The 18,192-nt window shown below is 44.7% G+C and overlaps 1 protein-coding gene across 1 annotated transcript in view; it reads left to right on the top strand.

The window, feature by feature from the left end:
* The first annotated feature begins 12,113 nt into the window (after positions 1-12,113).
* The window catches only part of Dusp11 (dual specificity phosphatase 11), a 50,410-nt gene continuing 44,331 nt past the window's right edge, over positions 12,114-18,192 (top strand). Inside the window, exons 1-3 of the mRNA XM_006997952.4 lie at positions 12,114-12,348; positions 14,586-14,661; positions 15,206-15,337. Of these exons, the coding sequence (XP_006998014.1) occupies positions 12,248-12,348; positions 14,586-14,661; positions 15,206-15,337 (309 nt within the window). The 5' untranslated portion in view covers positions 12,114-12,247. The remainder of the gene's footprint in view (positions 12,349-14,585; positions 14,662-15,205; positions 15,338-18,192) is intronic.

Raw genomic sequence — 18,192 nt, 5'->3', positions numbered from 1 at the left:
CAATTCCCAGCACCCACATGGCAGCTCACGACTGTCTGCAACTCCAACTCCAGTGAATCTGGCCCCTTCACACTGACATACATGTGGCCAAAATACCGATGCACATGAATCAATCTTTAAACAAGGAGAAATGTTTGGAGTAGAGCTGCTCAGCCCTCTGCAGACCACCAACACTCTTGCATACAGAACAACCCAATAACAGTCTATGTGTGACTCCAGTGTACACTCCGACCCCACACCGGAGCACTACAGAGCCCTGGACTCATCTCCATGAGCCAAAACTGACTCTCCCCAGCGAGACCCACTGCACACCACTGGGAAGATGAATGGCTACAAAAAGCTTTAGGGACAAGCACAGGATCTAAACTTCTCACACCCGACATCTGAAACACCTATGCTCTGGTGAGAAAGTCCACTGTGGTCAGGTCTCTTGCTGTAGATACGGCAGGACGCTCACAGATGTCTGTCCTCAAGTCACCCTCTTGGGCCCATAAGCTGAATGTGAGAATCCTCCGCATCACCACTGGAGGTTGACTGTTTTGAGTCACTGGTCTTTACTCCCCCAAAATGAACTAGTCCGTTAAAATCACAGACTCCACTGGTGACCACAGCGCAGTCCCGGGACACAGGACGAGTAGCCTCTCATACCCTCTCCTCCTCCTGTCTGTCTGCTCTTCACACCAACCTTGTCTGCCAGGCGCTGTTTGTACTCCCTGGTGCACTCTGTAGGAGGTGACATTCCTGGCCTTGGGAAGATGATTTTTCAGTCTGAGATACAGCACTGAAACAGCAAATGAGAACAGTCCTAAAGTCAGAAAAGAGGGAAGCCAGGTCGGGAGAGGCAGCCACGTCTCACACATGACCTGACCCCGGACCTGCCATCCTGCTCTGGGGCTCTGCAGTGCCAGCTCCCCTCCCCCCAGGGCTGGGGATCTGAGGCTTCTGTCTGCACAGTTCTGTGCTGCTCTGGAGACTTTAGGTCGGCACTGAGACAGGGAAGAGCCACACTGAGGATGTTCTTTTTTATCGCGGTGACTACAGTTGTTCAACATTTGCTGCATTTCAGCAGTTTCTCGATAAAGAGTTTAAGGAAAGAGATCAGAATGACGAAGATGTACAGAAAATGTCAAAATGAGGCCTGAGATGTGACCTCTGTATGCAGGGTTCCAGGGGTGCACAGAGTGAAAAGAGGTACACCTTGAAAGCCCTTGTCCCCATATCTTGAAATATGATTTGTTATTGTTGTTGTTGTTGTTGTTGTTTTGAGACAGGGTTTCTCTGGGTAGTTTTGGTGCCTGTCCTGGATCTCACTCTGTAGACCAGGCTGGCCTCAAACTCACAGAGATCCGCCTGCCTCTGCCTCCCGAGTGCTGGAATTAAAGGCGTGTGCCACCACCGCCGGGGTTGAAATATGAATTCTTTCTGTGAATATATGTGGAAGATTTAGCAGTATAGAAATATGATCTAAACCAGTGAATTTAAAAAGCATTTACTGCCGGGCGTTGGTGGCGCACGCCTTTAATCCCAGCACTTGGGAAGCAGAGGCAGGCAGATCTCTGTGAGTTCGAGGCCAGCCTGGTCTACCAAGTGAGTTCCAGGAAAGGCGCAAAGCTACACAGAGAAACCCTGTCTCGGAAAACCAAAAAAAAAAAAAAAAAAGAAAAAGCATTTACTTTCCTTCTAGGTTAGTGTTGTATTTCAGATAGCCCACTTCCATATTGTACATATATACATATATATGTATGTATATATACACATATACATTTCTATAAGCCAAACAAGTCTCTATTTTATCTATGTTCTCATGGAAATCAAGAGACTCCACGACCACCACAGGTTAAGGGGGAGTGCTATAAAAAGTTTGAGAGGAGTGTGATGTTGTAGTCATTATCTTTTTATCACAAAACACCTGGATAGCTAGCTTATAAATAGAAAGGGTTGTTTTGCCTGATAGAGCGGGAGAGTTCACAGAACAGTCAGTTATGGGAGGATGTCATGGCAAGGAACAGTCAGTGGAGGGAGCTGCTCACCTCAAGGCCTGGACAAAGAACAGGAAGTGATGTGGCTCAGTTGGCAGTTGTCGCCTAATATGCATGAGGTCCTGGGATCCCTCTTTAGCACTAGTTGTGTTTTGACACATGCCTGTAATGCTGTAAGTTGGTAGGTGAAGGCGGGAGGATCAGACATACAGACATTCTTGACTATGTAGCAAGTTCGATGCTGAACTTCTTGCCTTTAAAAAGATGGAGAGTGATCTTGGTATGCTGGTCCATGCTGCTTTTAATCCTAGCACTCAGGAGGCAGGTGCAGGTGGATCTCTGTGAAGGCAAGGCTAGCCAGGTTTACATAACAAGTTTCAGGCCAGGCAAGCTTACACAATAAGAAAGACCCTGTATTGAAAGAGAGAGAAGTGGGGGAGGGGAGGGGCTGGATCTCCTTATTCCTTCAACAAAGTGCTAAGGACTGGAAGTCCCCACCCACTTGGATCTCGATGGTGAAAGCCCCTGACTTGTGCTTGGGGGCTTGGGCCTTGCCCCCCACAGCCCCTACCGCACACCTCATGCTTCCCTGGGGACATCTAAGGGGAGAGAGTCCTCCGGGAGGAACTGTGGGAAGGGGAGTGTGGGAGAGGGAGCAGCGTCCTCCATTGGGTGTCCCGCTGCTTGCTCACCTGGCTGTCCCTAACAGGCTGGATGGAGTCCAGGTCCAGGGCATGCCCCCGCGCCCCGCCCACCCCCATCATCTCCCAGCACCCGTGCAGCCATGCAGCCATGCAGCCACTCTCTGACGCGTGGCGATCCCGAACCCACGGGTGGCCAGGAAACCTATAGGTGGGGACGGGTGCGTCCTCTGAGCCCTCGGGCTCTCTAGGGGAGGTGTGAAGAACTGTCTGTGAGAGCTTGAGCTCAGGGAGGGAGGAAGACCGGTGGAAAAGAAGCCCAGCAACAGTTGAGAGTTTGAGGTTTGGGTGTGGGTGTCCGTCAGTTCCCAGTGAGGAAGGGCCACGCATGCTGTGCAGCAGGGTCGCTGCGGGGGCTGGTGCTGCTTCTGATCATTCCCGGAAGGTTGGCTACCAAGCGAGTATGGACGGCGTCAGGACAGCAGCGGGAGAAGCAGCAAGTAGAGACAGGCGATCGGTGCGTGGGCTGGGTGGCAGAGGGTTGGGGCGGGAGGAGGGCTTTAGGAAGAGAGGGGTTTTAGGAGCCGAGTGAAGAGAGGTCAGCGAGAGGTCAGAGTCAGTGTCGGGCCAGCAGGCTGGCCTGGGAGTGGGTGGGGCGGCAAGTGGGTGGGCGGGGGCTCTGGTCTGCAGTGAGTGTCAGTTCCCGGCCCGACCGCCAGGGGTCGGTCGCGCGCCGGAGTCCGAGCAGGGACACAGAGAGTCGGTACCTGTGGATGATTATAGATCTAGGAGCTGGTTTCTGGATTTGTCTCTGTTGGGTAGGTTTTTTTATGGTTTCTGTTGCCTCTCTGGATTTTTGAAGAGTGTGATGGTTGTGTGTTGACTGATAGGGCAATTTCTTCTTCTCTTATCATTGTGGTCACTGAGGATTCCAGGTAAAATGTGTTTCTTGACATTGGGAGCTGACACTTGGGAATGGGGGATAGATAGGCTAGAGATTTGAAGTGGTTCACAGGAGTGAGAAGAGCAGAGTGTTCAACCGGGACCTGCTTATTTTGTTTCTGTTTATTATGTTTATTTCCATATCCTTGGAATGGGAAGGGGTAGACAATGAAGAGAGGTCTCCCCAGAGGGTCTGCTATAGCCCTGGATCTGAGACTCGGGGATCGGATCTAGAGGAACAGAGGGAGACGGGAAGATCTACAAACAGCCCATCTGCTTCCATGGCAGGAGTGGTCTGTGGGTTAGCAGGAGGGGCCTCATGGAGTTGGGGACTGAGACAAAGCATAAGTGGAGAGAGGGAGGCTGAGAGGGGAAGGGGCTGTAGGACCTAAAGGAGATGTGGGCGAAGGGGGAAGGGAGGTTGCAGCAGGGGTTCTGTCCCAGTGAGAGGGATGAGCCTGGGGTTTGGAATTTGGAGGAGAGTGGAGAGAGGTGCAGGTCTTCAGTTAGCTTACCTGTTTCCCTGGTCTGCTGGTGTTGGAGACTGGGATGGTGGGATGTGTTAAGGAAGGGAGATGGAGGAGATCTTTGTGGTCCATTGTGGAAGGGGTCACAGAGGACCGGGACCCTGCAGCGGGTGTTCTGCTACAGATTAGGGAAAGCAACTTGGAGACTGGGACTAGAAGAGCAGAAGGAGAGGAGAGGATTTGCAGTCAGCCTATCTGCCTCTCCAGGAGGAGTGGCCTCTGGGTTGTCAGGGGGTGGCTGCTGGAGTTGAGGGCTGGGATAAAGAAACAAGTGGGGGGGGGATCAGGTTAGAAGGGAAAGATCTGTTGGAACCACAGTCGATGAGGGCAGGGGACAGGAAAAGGGGAAGCAGGTGTTCTGTAGCCGAGCTGTGGGGATGAGACTGAGAGACTGGGTCTGGAGGAACACAGGGAGAGATGAAGATATGCAGTAGATGAAGACTTGCCTGATCCCTGTCAGGAGTCCATTCTACAGAATGCTTTGTGGAGCTATTTCATGTATACGGTAGAGAGCCTCATAAGCTACTAATGTGAATTAACTTATAAATGAAATTGTATTGAATATTCTTGCCGTTTGACCTCTCGCTTCTTCAGTGTCCGACACAAGCAACACTCATCAGTGTAACCTTTTGGGAGGCAGGCAGACGTCCTTGGTTCCTGATGCACATTCCGTTTGTTCTTGATCCTCCCTGTCAATGCAGAACATTGAGGTCTGGAGTCAAGAACGCATGCCTTGCATGTCAGTGTGCTCCCGTCTATAGATGTGGCTCTTATTGCAGATGTCAGGAATGGAGCCAGGTGTGGTGGTCCCTGAATCTCATCACTTGACAGAGACAAGAGGAGCAATGTGAGTTGAAGGCCAGGATGGCCTGTGTACCAAAACCTGGTCTCAAAAATCAAACCAGACATTACAAATGGACAAAATACTGATCGATTGAACAGTTATACGTGACAAATATTGAAAACATGTTAAGTCTGCTATTGTTTGAGCACTCAAGGTCCTAGTTGGCGCCTAATGTGCAGTAATATAGGCATTGGTTTTTCCACAGTGAATTATATACACCTCAAAAGCTTTCTCTCTGACATGGACCAAGTATCCACATGATTTGCATAAAAAGTAAAAAATGCTATATTATGTATGTGGATACCACAAAAGCATTGTATGTGCATTTGAGGTGTGGGAAGATAGTTAAATGTATATCTAAATATAAAAGAATTTTTACAAACCATGTTCATAGGATAATTGTTCACTTTCTGGGGTCTGACACACTCAGGTACCTGTATAAATCTGAAACAAAAGGCCGACCAGGGTTCTTCTGCTCCCTTGAGAAGTGAGCATGCTTACCGTCCTCTCTTGTGTGTTTCTCTCCTTCCAGATGAGGGCAGCACAGTAGGGATGGATTTAATATGAGAGACGGGGCGTGAGGAAATGTGTGGGTGGAATGGGGTTGTAGGACAGGATAGAGCATTATACCCTGGGATGTCAGCTGATTTAAAGGTTTACGATATGGGCTCCATGTCACCATGGACATGTCCAACATGATGCTGTAATGTCTGTGGTTGTGACTCCTTGTGAGAAGAGAGATCTGGGGGGGCAGGCATAAGTGCCCAACCAAAATAGGCATACGTGAAATATGTGTCATTGCATAAATATTATAATATTGAGTATTAAACCCAGCCTAAGACTTCCATTAAATAATTCTAAAAATTTTATTTTACCATTTTTAAAATAAAAATAAAATCACACTATGTTCATACTCTTTTTCTCTCTCTTACCATTTTAATTCTTTTACTCCCTCTCAAGTTCATGGCCCCTTTTTATTTATAATTGATATTTATCAATCAAAAATTGCATAAATGTATGCCAACCATGTGCCGAGTCTGCTCAGTAATGCTTGCATGTGTATGTTTTCAGGTCTGAACACTAGATATTGGATAGTCGGTTATGGGGCTCATCTCCTGGAAAGACCAATTATTCCTCTCTCAGGAGTGTTTAGTTGCCTATAGCTTGGGATGAGTCCCCATGAGGTTTCTCCCATCCACACTAACATATACAATGGCATTGTCCTTGTGTAGGTCTTTTCTAGGCAGCCATATTGTTGTGGTTTCTTGGGTCCATGTTCCACGCCATTTCTAGGAGACACTAGCCCTGTGCCTATTAGGATAAATATGGAAAATATAATCAGGAATTACAATAGTTTAGTAAACTGATAATAATAGGTTCTGCCATAAGATCCATGCATACAGTAGCCATGGGTAATTGGCTAGGATTTTTTTTTTTTTTTCGAGACAGGGTTTCTCTGTGTAGCTTTGCGCCTTTCCTAGATCTCGCTCTGTAGACCAGGCTGGCCTTGAACTCACAGAGATCCACCTGCCTCTGCCTCCCGAGTGCTGGGATTAAAGGCGTGCACCACCACCGCCCCGCAACAAGCCTTACTTTAAAGCCCTATCATACAGACCAGAATCTGCCATACATGAGTGCCAGTGCTGTACCCTTTGGGACACACTGCCATGCGGGTCATTTTGTGGTTAATGGGTTAATCACTGTTGAATGCTTCTGGTCCTTGGCAGTTACTATAGCACCTGCCAGGATTAAGAAAGCTAGTCCTCCTGCCTGGCAGCGGTGGCACACACCTTTAATTCCAGCACTCGGGAGGCTGAACCAGGCAGATCTCTGTGAGTTCAATGCCAGCCTGGTCTACAGAGTGAGCTCCAGGACAGGCCCCAAAACTACACAGAGATACCCTGTTTCAACCCCCGCCCCTCAAGAAAAAGAAAAAGAAAAAAGAAAGCTAGTCCTCATGGAGAAGGTTTTAGTGTGACATCAGCCCAAATTCTCTAACGTTCCATGTCCCAAGACATTGGCATTTTCATAAATAGGGCCTTGCCTTCAATTTCTGGGAAGTGACCAAAGGAAGCATCTCTTTTATAATATTTAAAGGACCAGCCTTAATGTTATACATCCTAGGAGCTCAGGAGAGAAAACTATGAATGGCGAGGACTATTTTTGGGAAATAGAATCTCCACACTGAGCTTTATAGTACACTTGCTTTATAATTCCTCTGGGATAACATCCTATTTACACAGCTTCAGTTCTGTTCTCCTGCCCAGCCCCTTTCTCGCCTGATTTCTCTCTATATCTACTGTTCCCTCTAAGTTCTATCTTAATTCTCTCGTCTTAATTCTGCCTCGTCTAGTTCCTTTTCATCTCATTCTTACCCAGCTAGTACTTCCCCATCTGACCCTCCCTCATCTTCCATCTCGTCCACTCATTCTCTCTGGTCAAAATCCTCCTTATCCCTTTCCATTTTCCATCTCTAAGTTCTCTCCAAAAATCAACAAGATAGACAAACCCCTAGCCAAATTAACCAAAAGGCAAAGAGAGAGCACCCAAATTCACAAAATCAGAAATGAAAAGGGAGACATAACAACAGACAACAAGGAAATCCAGAGAATCATCAGATCATACTTCAAAAACCTGTATTCCACAAAAATGGAAAACCAGGAAGAAATGGACAATTTTCTGGATAAATACCACATACCAAAATTAAATCAAGACCAGATAAACCATTTAAATAGACCAATAACCCCTAAAGAAATAGAAACAGTCATCAAAAGTCTCCCAACCAAAAAAAGCCCAGGACCAGATGGTTTCAGTGCAGAATTCTACCAGACTTTCAAAGAAGAACTAATACCAATCCTCTTCAAAGTGTTCCACACAATAGAAACAGAAGGAACACTACCAAACTCTTTTTATGAGGCTACAATTACCCTGATACCCAAACCACACAAAGATGCAACAAAGAAAGAGAACTACAGACCAATCTCCCTCATGAACATTGATGCAAAAATACTCAACAAAATATTGGCAAACCGAATCCAAGAATACATCAAAACAATCATCCATCACAACCAAGTAGGATTCATCCCAGGGATGCAAGGATGGTTCAACATACGGAAATCAGTCAATGTAATACACCATATAAACAAACTGAAAGAAAAAAACCACATGATCATCTCCCTAGATGCTGAAAAAGCCTTTGACAAAATCCAACACCCCTTCATGATAAAGGTCTTAGAAAGATCAGGAATACAAGGAACATTTCTAAACATAATAAAAGCAATTTATAGCAAGCCAACAGCAAACATCAAATTAAATGGAGAGAAACTCAAAGCGATACCACTAAATTCAGGAACAAGACAAGGCTGTCCACTCTCTCCATACTTATTCAATATAGTACTAGAAGTTCTAGCTAGAGCAATAAGACAACAAAAGGAGATCAAAGGGATACAAATTGGCAAGGAAGAAGTCAAACTTTCACTATTTGCAGATGATATGATAGTATACATAAGTGACCCCAAAAACTCTACGAGGGAACTCCTACAGCTGATAAACTCCTTCAGTAAAGTGGCAGGATACAAGATCAACTCAAAAATATCAGTAGCCCTCCTATACACAAATGATAAAAGGGCTGAGAAAGAAGTCAGAGAAACATCACCCTTTACAATAGCCACAAATAATATAAAATACCTTGGGATAACACTAACTAAACAAGTGAAGGACCTTTTTGATAAGAACTTTAAAACTCTAAAGAAAGAAATTGAAGAAGATATCAGAAAATGGAAGGATCTCCCATGCTCATGGATAGGTAGGATTAACATAGTAAAAATGGCAATCTTACCAAAAGCAATCTACAGATTCAATGCAATCCCCATCAAAATCCCAACACAATTCTTCACAGACTTGGAAAGAAAAATACTCAACTTTATATGGAAAAACAAAAGACCCAGGATAGCTAAAAAAAATCCTATACGATAAAGCAACCTTTGGAGGCATCACCATCTCTGACCTCAAACTCTACTATAGAGCTAGAGTAATAAAAACAGCTTGGTACTGGTATAAAAAACCAACATACAGAAAAATGGAATTGAATTGAAGACCCTGACATTAATCCATGCACATATGAACACCTGGTTTTTGACAAAGGAGCCAAAACTATAAAATGGAAAAAAGAAAGTATCTTCAACAAATGGTGCTGGCATAACTGGATGTCAATATGTAAAAGATTACAAATAGATCCATATCTATCACCATGCACAAAACTCAAGTCCAAGTGGATCAAAGACCTAAACATAAATCCAGTTACACTAAACTTAATAGAAAAGAAAGTAGGAAGCACTCTTGAACGAATTGGCACCGGAGGCCATTTCCTAAATAAAACACCAACAGCATAGACCCTGAGCACAACAATTAATAAATGGGACCTCTCGAAACTGAGAAGCTTTTGCAGGGCAAAAGACACAGTCAATAAGACAAAAAGACAGCCAACACAATGGGAAAAGATCTTCACCAACCCCACATCTGACAGAGGATTGATCTCCACAGTATATAAAGAACTCAAGAAACTAGACATAAAAATACTGAACAGTCCAATTAAAAAATGGGCTAAAGAGCTAAACAGAATTCACAAAACAAGAACTACAAATGGCTGAAAGACATTTAAAGAAATGCTCAACATCCTTAATCATCAGAGAAATGCAAATCAAAACAACTCTGAGATACCACCTTACACCTGTCAGAATGGCTACGATCAAAAACACCAATGACAGCCAATGTTGGAGAGGATGTGGAGCAAAGGGAACACTCCTCCACTGTTGGTGGGAATGTAAACTTGTACAACCACTGTGGAAATCAGTATGGCAGTTTCTCAGAAAACTGGGAATCGAACTACCTCAAGACCCAGCCATCCCACTCTTGGGCATATACCCAAGGAATACTGATTCATACCATAAAGACACATGCTCAGCTATGTTCATAGCAGCACTATTTGTAATAGCCAGAACCTGGAAACAACCTAGATGCCCGTCAACGGAAGAATGGTTGGAAAAAAAGTGGTACATATACACAATGGAGTACTACTCAGCAGAGAAAAACAATGAAAGCATGAAATTTGCAGACAAATGGATGGAACTAGAAAAAATCATCCTGAGTGAGGTAACCCAAACCCAGAAAGACAGTCATGGTATGTACTCACTCATAGGTGGATTCTAGATATAAAATAAAGAACAATCAGACCACAACCCATAGAACCATAGAGGCTATATATATAGCATGGAGGTCCCTAGGACGACTGTGGCTTATAATAAATTTCGGTTTTACTCAATTATTGAAAAAAAATAGCCAAATGAATGGAAACACATGAACTATGAACCAAAGGCTGAGGGGCCCCCAGCTGGATCAGGCCCTCTGAATAGGTGAGACAGTTGATTGGCTTGATCAGTTTGGGAGGCAACTAGGCAGTGGGACCAAGTCCTGTGCTCATTGCATGAGTTGGCTGTTTGAAACCTGGAGCTTATGCAGGGACACTTGGCTCAGTCTGGGAGGAAGGGACTGGACCTGCCTGGACTGAGTCTACCAGGTTGATCGCAATCCTTGGGGGAGGACATGTCCTGGAGGAGGTGGGAAAGAGGGGTAGGCTGGGGGTAAGGGGAGGGGTTGGGAGGGGGGAGAATAGGGGAACCCGTGTGGCTGATATGTAGAACTGAATGGTATTGTAAAATAAAATATATATTAAAAAAAAAGAAGTAGGCACAAAGTCCCACCACTAAAAAAAAAAAAAAAATGCTTAGAATATGACTTTCCCAAAAATGTCATAGCTAATGTTCTTTTGCCCATTTATTTACTCATTCTTTCAATAACTCTGACTTTTTGTCAGCTTACTCAGATCTACAATTATTATGAATATTATTAATAGTGAATACAAGCTACTTTCAGAAATTTCAAACCAAAAGCTAAAACTTATTTTCAAATTCGCTATCATAAATTTCTACAGTCTAACCTGGGACTTAGTTCTCTGCCCTGACTGCAGATGTCCTGTACCTGGTCTTCCACTTGTAGAATTCAGATATTTCCCAGCAGACACAGGTCTTTATGCCTGGCATTGTGTGGGAATTTTGGACTTGAACTCTCTCTCTCTCTCTCTTTTTTTTTTTTTTTTTTTTTTTTTTTTGGTTTTTCGAGACAGGGTTTCTCTGTATAGCTTTGCGCCTTTCCTGGAACTCACTTGGTAACCCAGGCTGGCCTTAAATTCATAGAGATCCGCCTGTTTGAGCTCCTCTTTTATCTCTGGATTATTTTTGGTGTTTGCTAAAATATAAAGTCATGGTGTCCACAGCTATTGTGACACCTGGCATGTGATACCAGTAAAACTGGCTGTGGATGGAAAATGGGCTGAGACCATTTTTGGCAATTGGAAAGTATTGGTGTTTTGTTGTGGTTGTTTTTTAAAGTGTCCCCATGTGCTGCCTTCATCCCAGTAATTCCTTGTCTAGGAATTTAGATATAGTATACACCTATAGGGATGTTCACACCACAGCATTTTCTGTAACAGAAGATCAAAAACACAACGCAAACAAACAAAAACTCCAATCAGGCTAAGATGGCCCATACTCTTAATTCTGGAACTAAAGAGGTAGGAGCAGGTCTACCTCTGTGATTTCAAGGCGAGATTACTCTACAAAGCAAGTTCAAGATCAGCGAGCGATACACAGTGAGACCTCGTCTTAAAACAAACAAAACTCCAAACAGGTGGAGGTATTTCAGTTTTGGTACTTTTGATCATGTCGATTAGAAGCCATTAAATGCCCTGTGCCGTTTAAAACTGGAAAGAACATAAATATATATTTAAATAAGGAGAAATACGTTGTGTAAAACCGTTGGTGTGTTTCTTTTCGACGGAAAAAGGACACACCTGTGCGAGAAAGTCAAGAATACCATAAACAATATACAAAATGTAAACGACTGCCAGCGTCGCGAAGTCGCCAAGAACGCAGGGGTGAGGGCGGGCGTGCTGGAGTCTCCGACCCCTGGCCGGGGCCGTTCTGCCGGTGCGGGTAACAATGCGCGTACGTGCGATACCGGCCTCCGGCTACAGACGGCGCTGTTGGAACCCAGGGCTGGCTGGCGAAAACCCACCCTCCGCGCGTCGTCTGACGTCATCACGGCGGGCCACGTCGCACGCCATCTAGCGAGGCATCGGGCACAGCGCTCTCTTACGCGGGTGCTGTGGGTCCCGCGGCGTCTCCTGGCGGCCCTGAGGTCGCCGCTCTGGCCGCTCTGGCCCGCCTGGCGTTGGGTGGGCGGCAGGTCTGCGCCCACATGAGCCAGCGGCATTACGGCCGCAATGGTCGTGGTCGGGGCCGGGACTTCGCCGGCCGTGCCCCACCCAAGAAGAAGGTCAAAAACCACGTCCCGGAGAGGTAAGGCGCTTTCGTTTCGGGCTGGGTCGTTCCGGCTGCCTTGGCCGCCGAGAGCCTTGGTGTTCTCCGCGGCCTGGCTCCCTTCCGCCTCCCAGAGTCCTCCGCGTCGAACCTCCCCAATCCCCGCGTTCGAGGGTCTCAGGTCTGCCCCGGCAGTGCTCACCCCGGTGGGGCTCCGGCCAGCGCGGAAGTGCGCTTTGGGGCGCGGCTGCCGGGGTTGGGTCGTCCCTTGAGCCTGGGAGCCGCAGTCTTCAGACTGTTGAGGCGCAGTGTGAGGGAGCCGGTCTGAGCTGAAGCCACCCTGCCCTCGGTACCAGCTGGAGAGGCTCTGTCACTTCCAGGACTCTGGAGGCGGAGGTGTCATTGGAGGGAGTTTTCCCTGCCTGTGCCGGTGGTTAGATTTACGATTTTGTTCACAGATGCTGTGAACGCTTTACTTCTTGCGACTGCCTGCCCCCTTCCCAGATTTCAAAAGTCGGTTGTTTTCCTCTTTCTTTTTTCTTTTGTTTGTTTTTTTGTTTTTCGAGACAGGGTTTCTCTGTGTAGCTTTGCGCCTGTCCTGGATCTCGCCCTGTAGACCAGGCTGGCCTCGAATTTACAGAGATCCACTTGGCTCTGCCTCCCGAGTGCTGGGATTAAAGGCGTGCTGCCACCACCGCCCGGCCGGTTGTTTTCTTTCCACAAATAAGGAATAGCTGAAGACAGGCGTGGCTAGACTAGCCTCTCCTCTTCCTAGAATTCAACAAATGTTTCATCTCCACAAATAAACAATACCTAAAACCCAGGATGGACAGTCCGTCCTCTCCCCATTCCCAGACTTCAATAAGCTCTTCATCTCCACAAAGAGCAATACCTAAAATCTAGAATGTACATAATGTCCTCTCTACCTTCCTAGATTTGAGTAAGCGCTTCCTTCTTTCTCCTGATTTTTTTTTTTTTCTTTTGGTTTTTTGAGACAGGGCTTCTCTGTGTAGCTTTGGAGCCTGTCCTGGAACTCACTCTGTAGCCCAGGCTGGCCTCTGCCTCCCGAGTGCTGAGATTAAAAGCGTGTGCCACCACCGCCCGGCTCTCCTGAATATTTTTAAAGTCTGTCAGCTTTCCTCCATCATCACCCCGGTGAAGAACTTGCTTGACCTGTTTCAGAAGACAGGTGTCCATTTATCTACTTTCATTTCCTTTTAATCCATTCTTAGCATACTTTAATATAGTTAATTATTTAAACTGAATATCGAATAGTAATTGGGAGACAGCTCATAGATGTAAGGTAGAGCTTGATTTTAAAAATAAAACACCAACTCCTTGTCATGGCCTGTCACAGTAGGCTCCTCTGTTCTGGGGTCCTCTCTGTCTCAGCCCGGTCTCTTGCCACTCAGTCCTCACTTTCTGATCTTCATGTTTACTGAATGAACCCTGCTTAGCTGCAATTCATGGACATAAATTACCTCAGCTCTCACTCTCCACGCTGACCCCTGGCGTGGCTGAAGTTCAGACTGTCTCCTCCTATAAGAACTGATGTCACTTGTGTGGAAACTGAGAACACTGTGCAGTCAAAGTATTGAGTTTGAGCCCTTTCAGCCAGAGTGTAGGTATTCATTACTCCTTGCAGTTTTTAATATTTCTAGTTACCATGCAAAGTATGAGTCTCATTATGACATTTTTCTACATATATGTCATTATACTTTGCTCATACTCACACCCATGAATACACCTTCCCCTTTCTCCCGCCCACATTTTGCTAGTTTCTTTCTTCCCTTAAGTAATTCACCACTTTTTTTCATGTCTCGTATGTATGTATGTATGTATACACATACATTATGTATTTAAAACTAGATTCCCCATAGGAGGGAAAGTACACACTATTTGCTCTTCCCCTTTCTGCCTCTTGTTGCCCCCCCCCCTTCAACCCCCATCCTCTGACACAGCCCCCCTCTGCCTTCATGTCTGATATATTGCCTTGGTATCTGATGCTAGGCTGGTTTATTAGGGGTATGAAAGCTCTGGCCATTTTGGTTTAAGGTAGTGCCTGTTTTGTGTTGTCTTCTATTTATTTCCAAGTTGGGGAAACAGAAGAAGAAGGTGCAGGTTGTTACTTGTGGAAAATCAATAGGTTGAGTGACAAAAGGCAGAGCAGAGGAAAGGGACATTTTATGTGTATGCTTGGTGCCTGGTTATCTTGGAGCCTTGCTCTGTTGGGAGGCAAGGCTGACATTCAGTCTAACAAATACTGTGTGTCACAGGTGGAAAGACTATCTCCCAGTTGGACAGCGGATGCCTGGGACTCGGTTCATTGCTTTCAAAGTTCCTTTGCAAAAGGTAAAAGTTAATTCAGTATTTTTTCAGAAGTCTAAATTCCCCATGGAGAACATGGAGAGCTGCACTGGCTCTCAGCCTGGTTGCTCTCTATTTTCCTATTTTATGTCACTTTACTAACCTGAAATAAGATTCACAGATCAGTAGAATATCTCTGTTAAAGGAAAAGACAGTATAATTCCCTGGCTATAATATGAAGACTAATTATAACTTCGTTGTATTTTGTGTCCATCTGACTAAACTGGATAGTTGAGTATTGACTGTGTTGATAAGCTGGTTATTCTACTTTTGTTTTTTCCTTACCTAGTTAATGTTGACTAGGACATTCTAAAGTGATTCAGGCGGGGTTATCAAACAGACACAGAAATATGTGTATGTTCAAAGAGGCTCTTTTTTCCCACCACTGGAAGTGAGGCTGTTATGAGCTTCCAGAAGAGCGGACTGCCCTTTGCTTCTCATCCATGCTCATCTCTTGGGGCTGGAATAAATACAGAATGTGGTGAAGGACTTTAAACAGCCTTGCTCTCTCTACCTCCCTCTCTGACAGAAATTTGAAGCAAAGCTTATGCCAGAAGAATGCTTCTCTCCTTTGGATCTTTTTCATAAAATTCACGAACAAAATGAAGAACTTGGATTGATAATTGATTTAACATATACTCAGCGCTATTATAAAGCAGAGGTAAGTAGAACCTCTAAATAAAAAAAAAAAAGAATTCATAGTAATTTCATAGTTTCTGTCCTGTGCTGATGTGAAAGCTGAGCTTTGTTCATGGGAAGTAATAATTTTAAGGAAAAGCAAATAGTTTCCCTAATTTCATGTTGAAATGAGACTGGAGGCCGGGCGTGGTAGTAAATGACTACAATCTCAGACTTAGGAGTCCAAGGCAGGAGGATCACAGGTTCAAGGCCAGTTTGGACTATATAATTAAGTCTTAACAACAACAACAACGCACACACTAGATTGGAGACATGAATTGAACTATAATATGTAGTGGTTATTACCTATGTCTCTTTCATTAGCAATATCTCTGTAACCACTGAACATTAATTCCCCCTTTTCCTATACTCCTGACCCCTAGTAACCTCTTACCTGCTTTGTTATATGAATTTCCCAGTAGCATAATGTAATATATATTCAACTTTTTAAATTTAATTTAAATATTAATTCCATCATTTCCCTCCTCCTTCCTTAACCCCTCTCAACCCCCCTTTTCAAATTCATAGCCTCTCTTTTTTTTAATTGCTGTATGTATATACAAATAAATATACAAATGTAGCCTGCTGAGTCCATCTAGTTTTGCTTCTATGTATGTTTTTAGGGCTGACCACTTCAGGATGCTTATAGCTGAAGACGACTTCTCCCTCTCCCAGCAGTTCTTTTTTTTTTTTTTTGCCCCCCCCCCCCCCAGCAGTTCTTAACTGCCTGTAGCTCTTCCTCTAGGGCAGGCCCTCTGCAGTGTCTCCCATCCCTGTTGGCAAGTCCACTGGTATTACTGTTCAGATCTTGTGTAAGCACCCACATTGTTGAAATTTCATGGGTGGAGCCTTCCCTATGGAGTGTATAAAATGTAATCTTGTAGCTGACGTCCTGGTCTTTGGGGCTCTTATAATCTTTCTACCTCCCTCTTCTGAATGTTCTTTCTCTGAAGCTTAAGATGTAAGGGTTGTGTTTTAGATGTATCAATTGGGGCTGGGCAGCTCAGTCTGTTGTCTGTATTTTTGACTAGTTGTGGCTTTTTTTTTTTTTAATAATCTTTGTGCTGCAGGAGGAAAAAAAGTACCTTTGTGTGAGAGTTGTACTTATCTGTGGAGAAATTTTTTTGTTTTTTTTTTGTTGTTGGTTTTTTTTTTTTCGAGACAGGGTTTCTCTGTGTGACAGCTCTGAGCTGTCCTGGAACTTGATTTGTAGACCAGGCTGGCCTTGAACTCACAGAGATCCACCTGCCTCTGTCTCCCAAGTGCTAGGATTAAAGGCGTGTGCCACCACCCCATCAAGTAATTTTTGTTGTTTTTTGTTTTTCAAGGCAGCGTTTCTCTGTGTAGCTTTGGAGCCTGTCCTGGAACTCACTCTGTAGCCCAGGTTGGCCTCGAACTCGCAGAGATCCACCTGCCTCTGCCTCCCGAGTGCTGGGATTATGGGCGTGCGCCTTTTTTTTAAGATTTATTTTTATTTATTTGTATGAATGTTTTTGCCTGCTTGTATATATGTGCACTGCAGACATACCTGGTGCTTGTGGAGGCCAGAAGTTGGCATTATATCCCCTATAACTGGCATTACAGATGGTTGTGAACTGCTATGTGGATGCTGGGAATTGAACCTGAGTCTTCTGCAAGAGCAGCCAGTGCTCTTAACTATTGAACCATCTCTCCAGCCCCAGTATCATGTAATACTTGTCTTTTTGTGCCTGAATTATTTCACTAATTATGTCTGCGATGTTTATTGAAGCACATACCAGAATCTTTTCTGGCTCAATATTTAAGTTATGTGTATATGCTATATTTCATTGTGGCTCCTATTTCACCCCATTCTGCCTTCCTTATTCTCCACTTTGTGTGTCTGTGTGTGTGTTGGGTCAGGGGGAGTGTTCTTCGTTTTGTTTTTTCATGAGGAAAAAATCTCACTCTGTGGCCCTTAATGGCCAAAAATTCATTATGTATACCAGGCTGGTTCCAACCCACAAAGATCTGCCTACTCTTGCCTCCCATGTGCTGGTATTAAGTGTGTGCATTATCATGCCCAGCATGTTCTGTCTTATTTTAAAGGAGCCCTAAACATTATAGAATTTATCTCTACATTTCTGGTATGCATGGTATGTAAAATACAATACTTTTTCCTTAATATCAGTTCTTTGATATCAGATTTGTAATCTGATAGCCCCTAAATGTCATAAAAATTGTCATTTTGAAGTTGGTTGTCATAAAGATTGCTGTCCATGTCTTTCACTTTCTATTTGTCTCTCTCTTGAATTCTGTGCTTTGAGAGACCCAGCCAGCCTGTACTCTGTAAATGTTAGTGGTGTGCCTCCAAGTGCTGGTCAAGTCCATTGTTCTCTGCCAGTGGGCTAGCACAACCAGATTCAGGATTGTTTTCCTTTCTCCTTTCTTTCTCCTCCTGTTCCCCTAACCCTGGGGGTTTCCTTTCCTTTCCCTTTCCCTTTCCCACTTTCCTTCCTTCTCTTCCTTACTGTTTTCTTTTGGGTTTAGTATTTAAAGCAGAGTCTTAATATGTAGCCCTGGCTGACCTCATGGTCTTCCTGCCTCAGGCTCTCTCATGCTGGAATTACAGATGTACAGTACTGTACCTGCCTTGATTTTTTTTTTTTAATTTAAATTTGAGATAGTGTCTCATATAAGCAGGGCTGTCCTCAGTTGCTGAGGATGCCCTTAAATTCCTGATCCTCCTGCCTCTACCTCCCAAGTGCTGTGATTACAGGCATGAACCACCACAGCCAGATTGATTTCCTTTTCTAAAGTCTTTAGTTGTTTTGGTGTGTGTTTGTATGCTGTACCATATTCATGCTGGAACCTACAGAA

Source organism: Peromyscus maniculatus, chromosome 3 (genome assembly GCF_049852395.1).
Source record: "Peromyscus maniculatus bairdii isolate BWxNUB_F1_BW_parent chromosome 3, HU_Pman_BW_mat_3.1, whole genome shotgun sequence".
NCBI classification, from domain to species: domain Eukaryota; kingdom Metazoa; phylum Chordata; class Mammalia; order Rodentia; family Cricetidae; genus Peromyscus; species Peromyscus maniculatus.
This window is presented reverse-complemented; position numbering and strand designations above follow the sequence as displayed.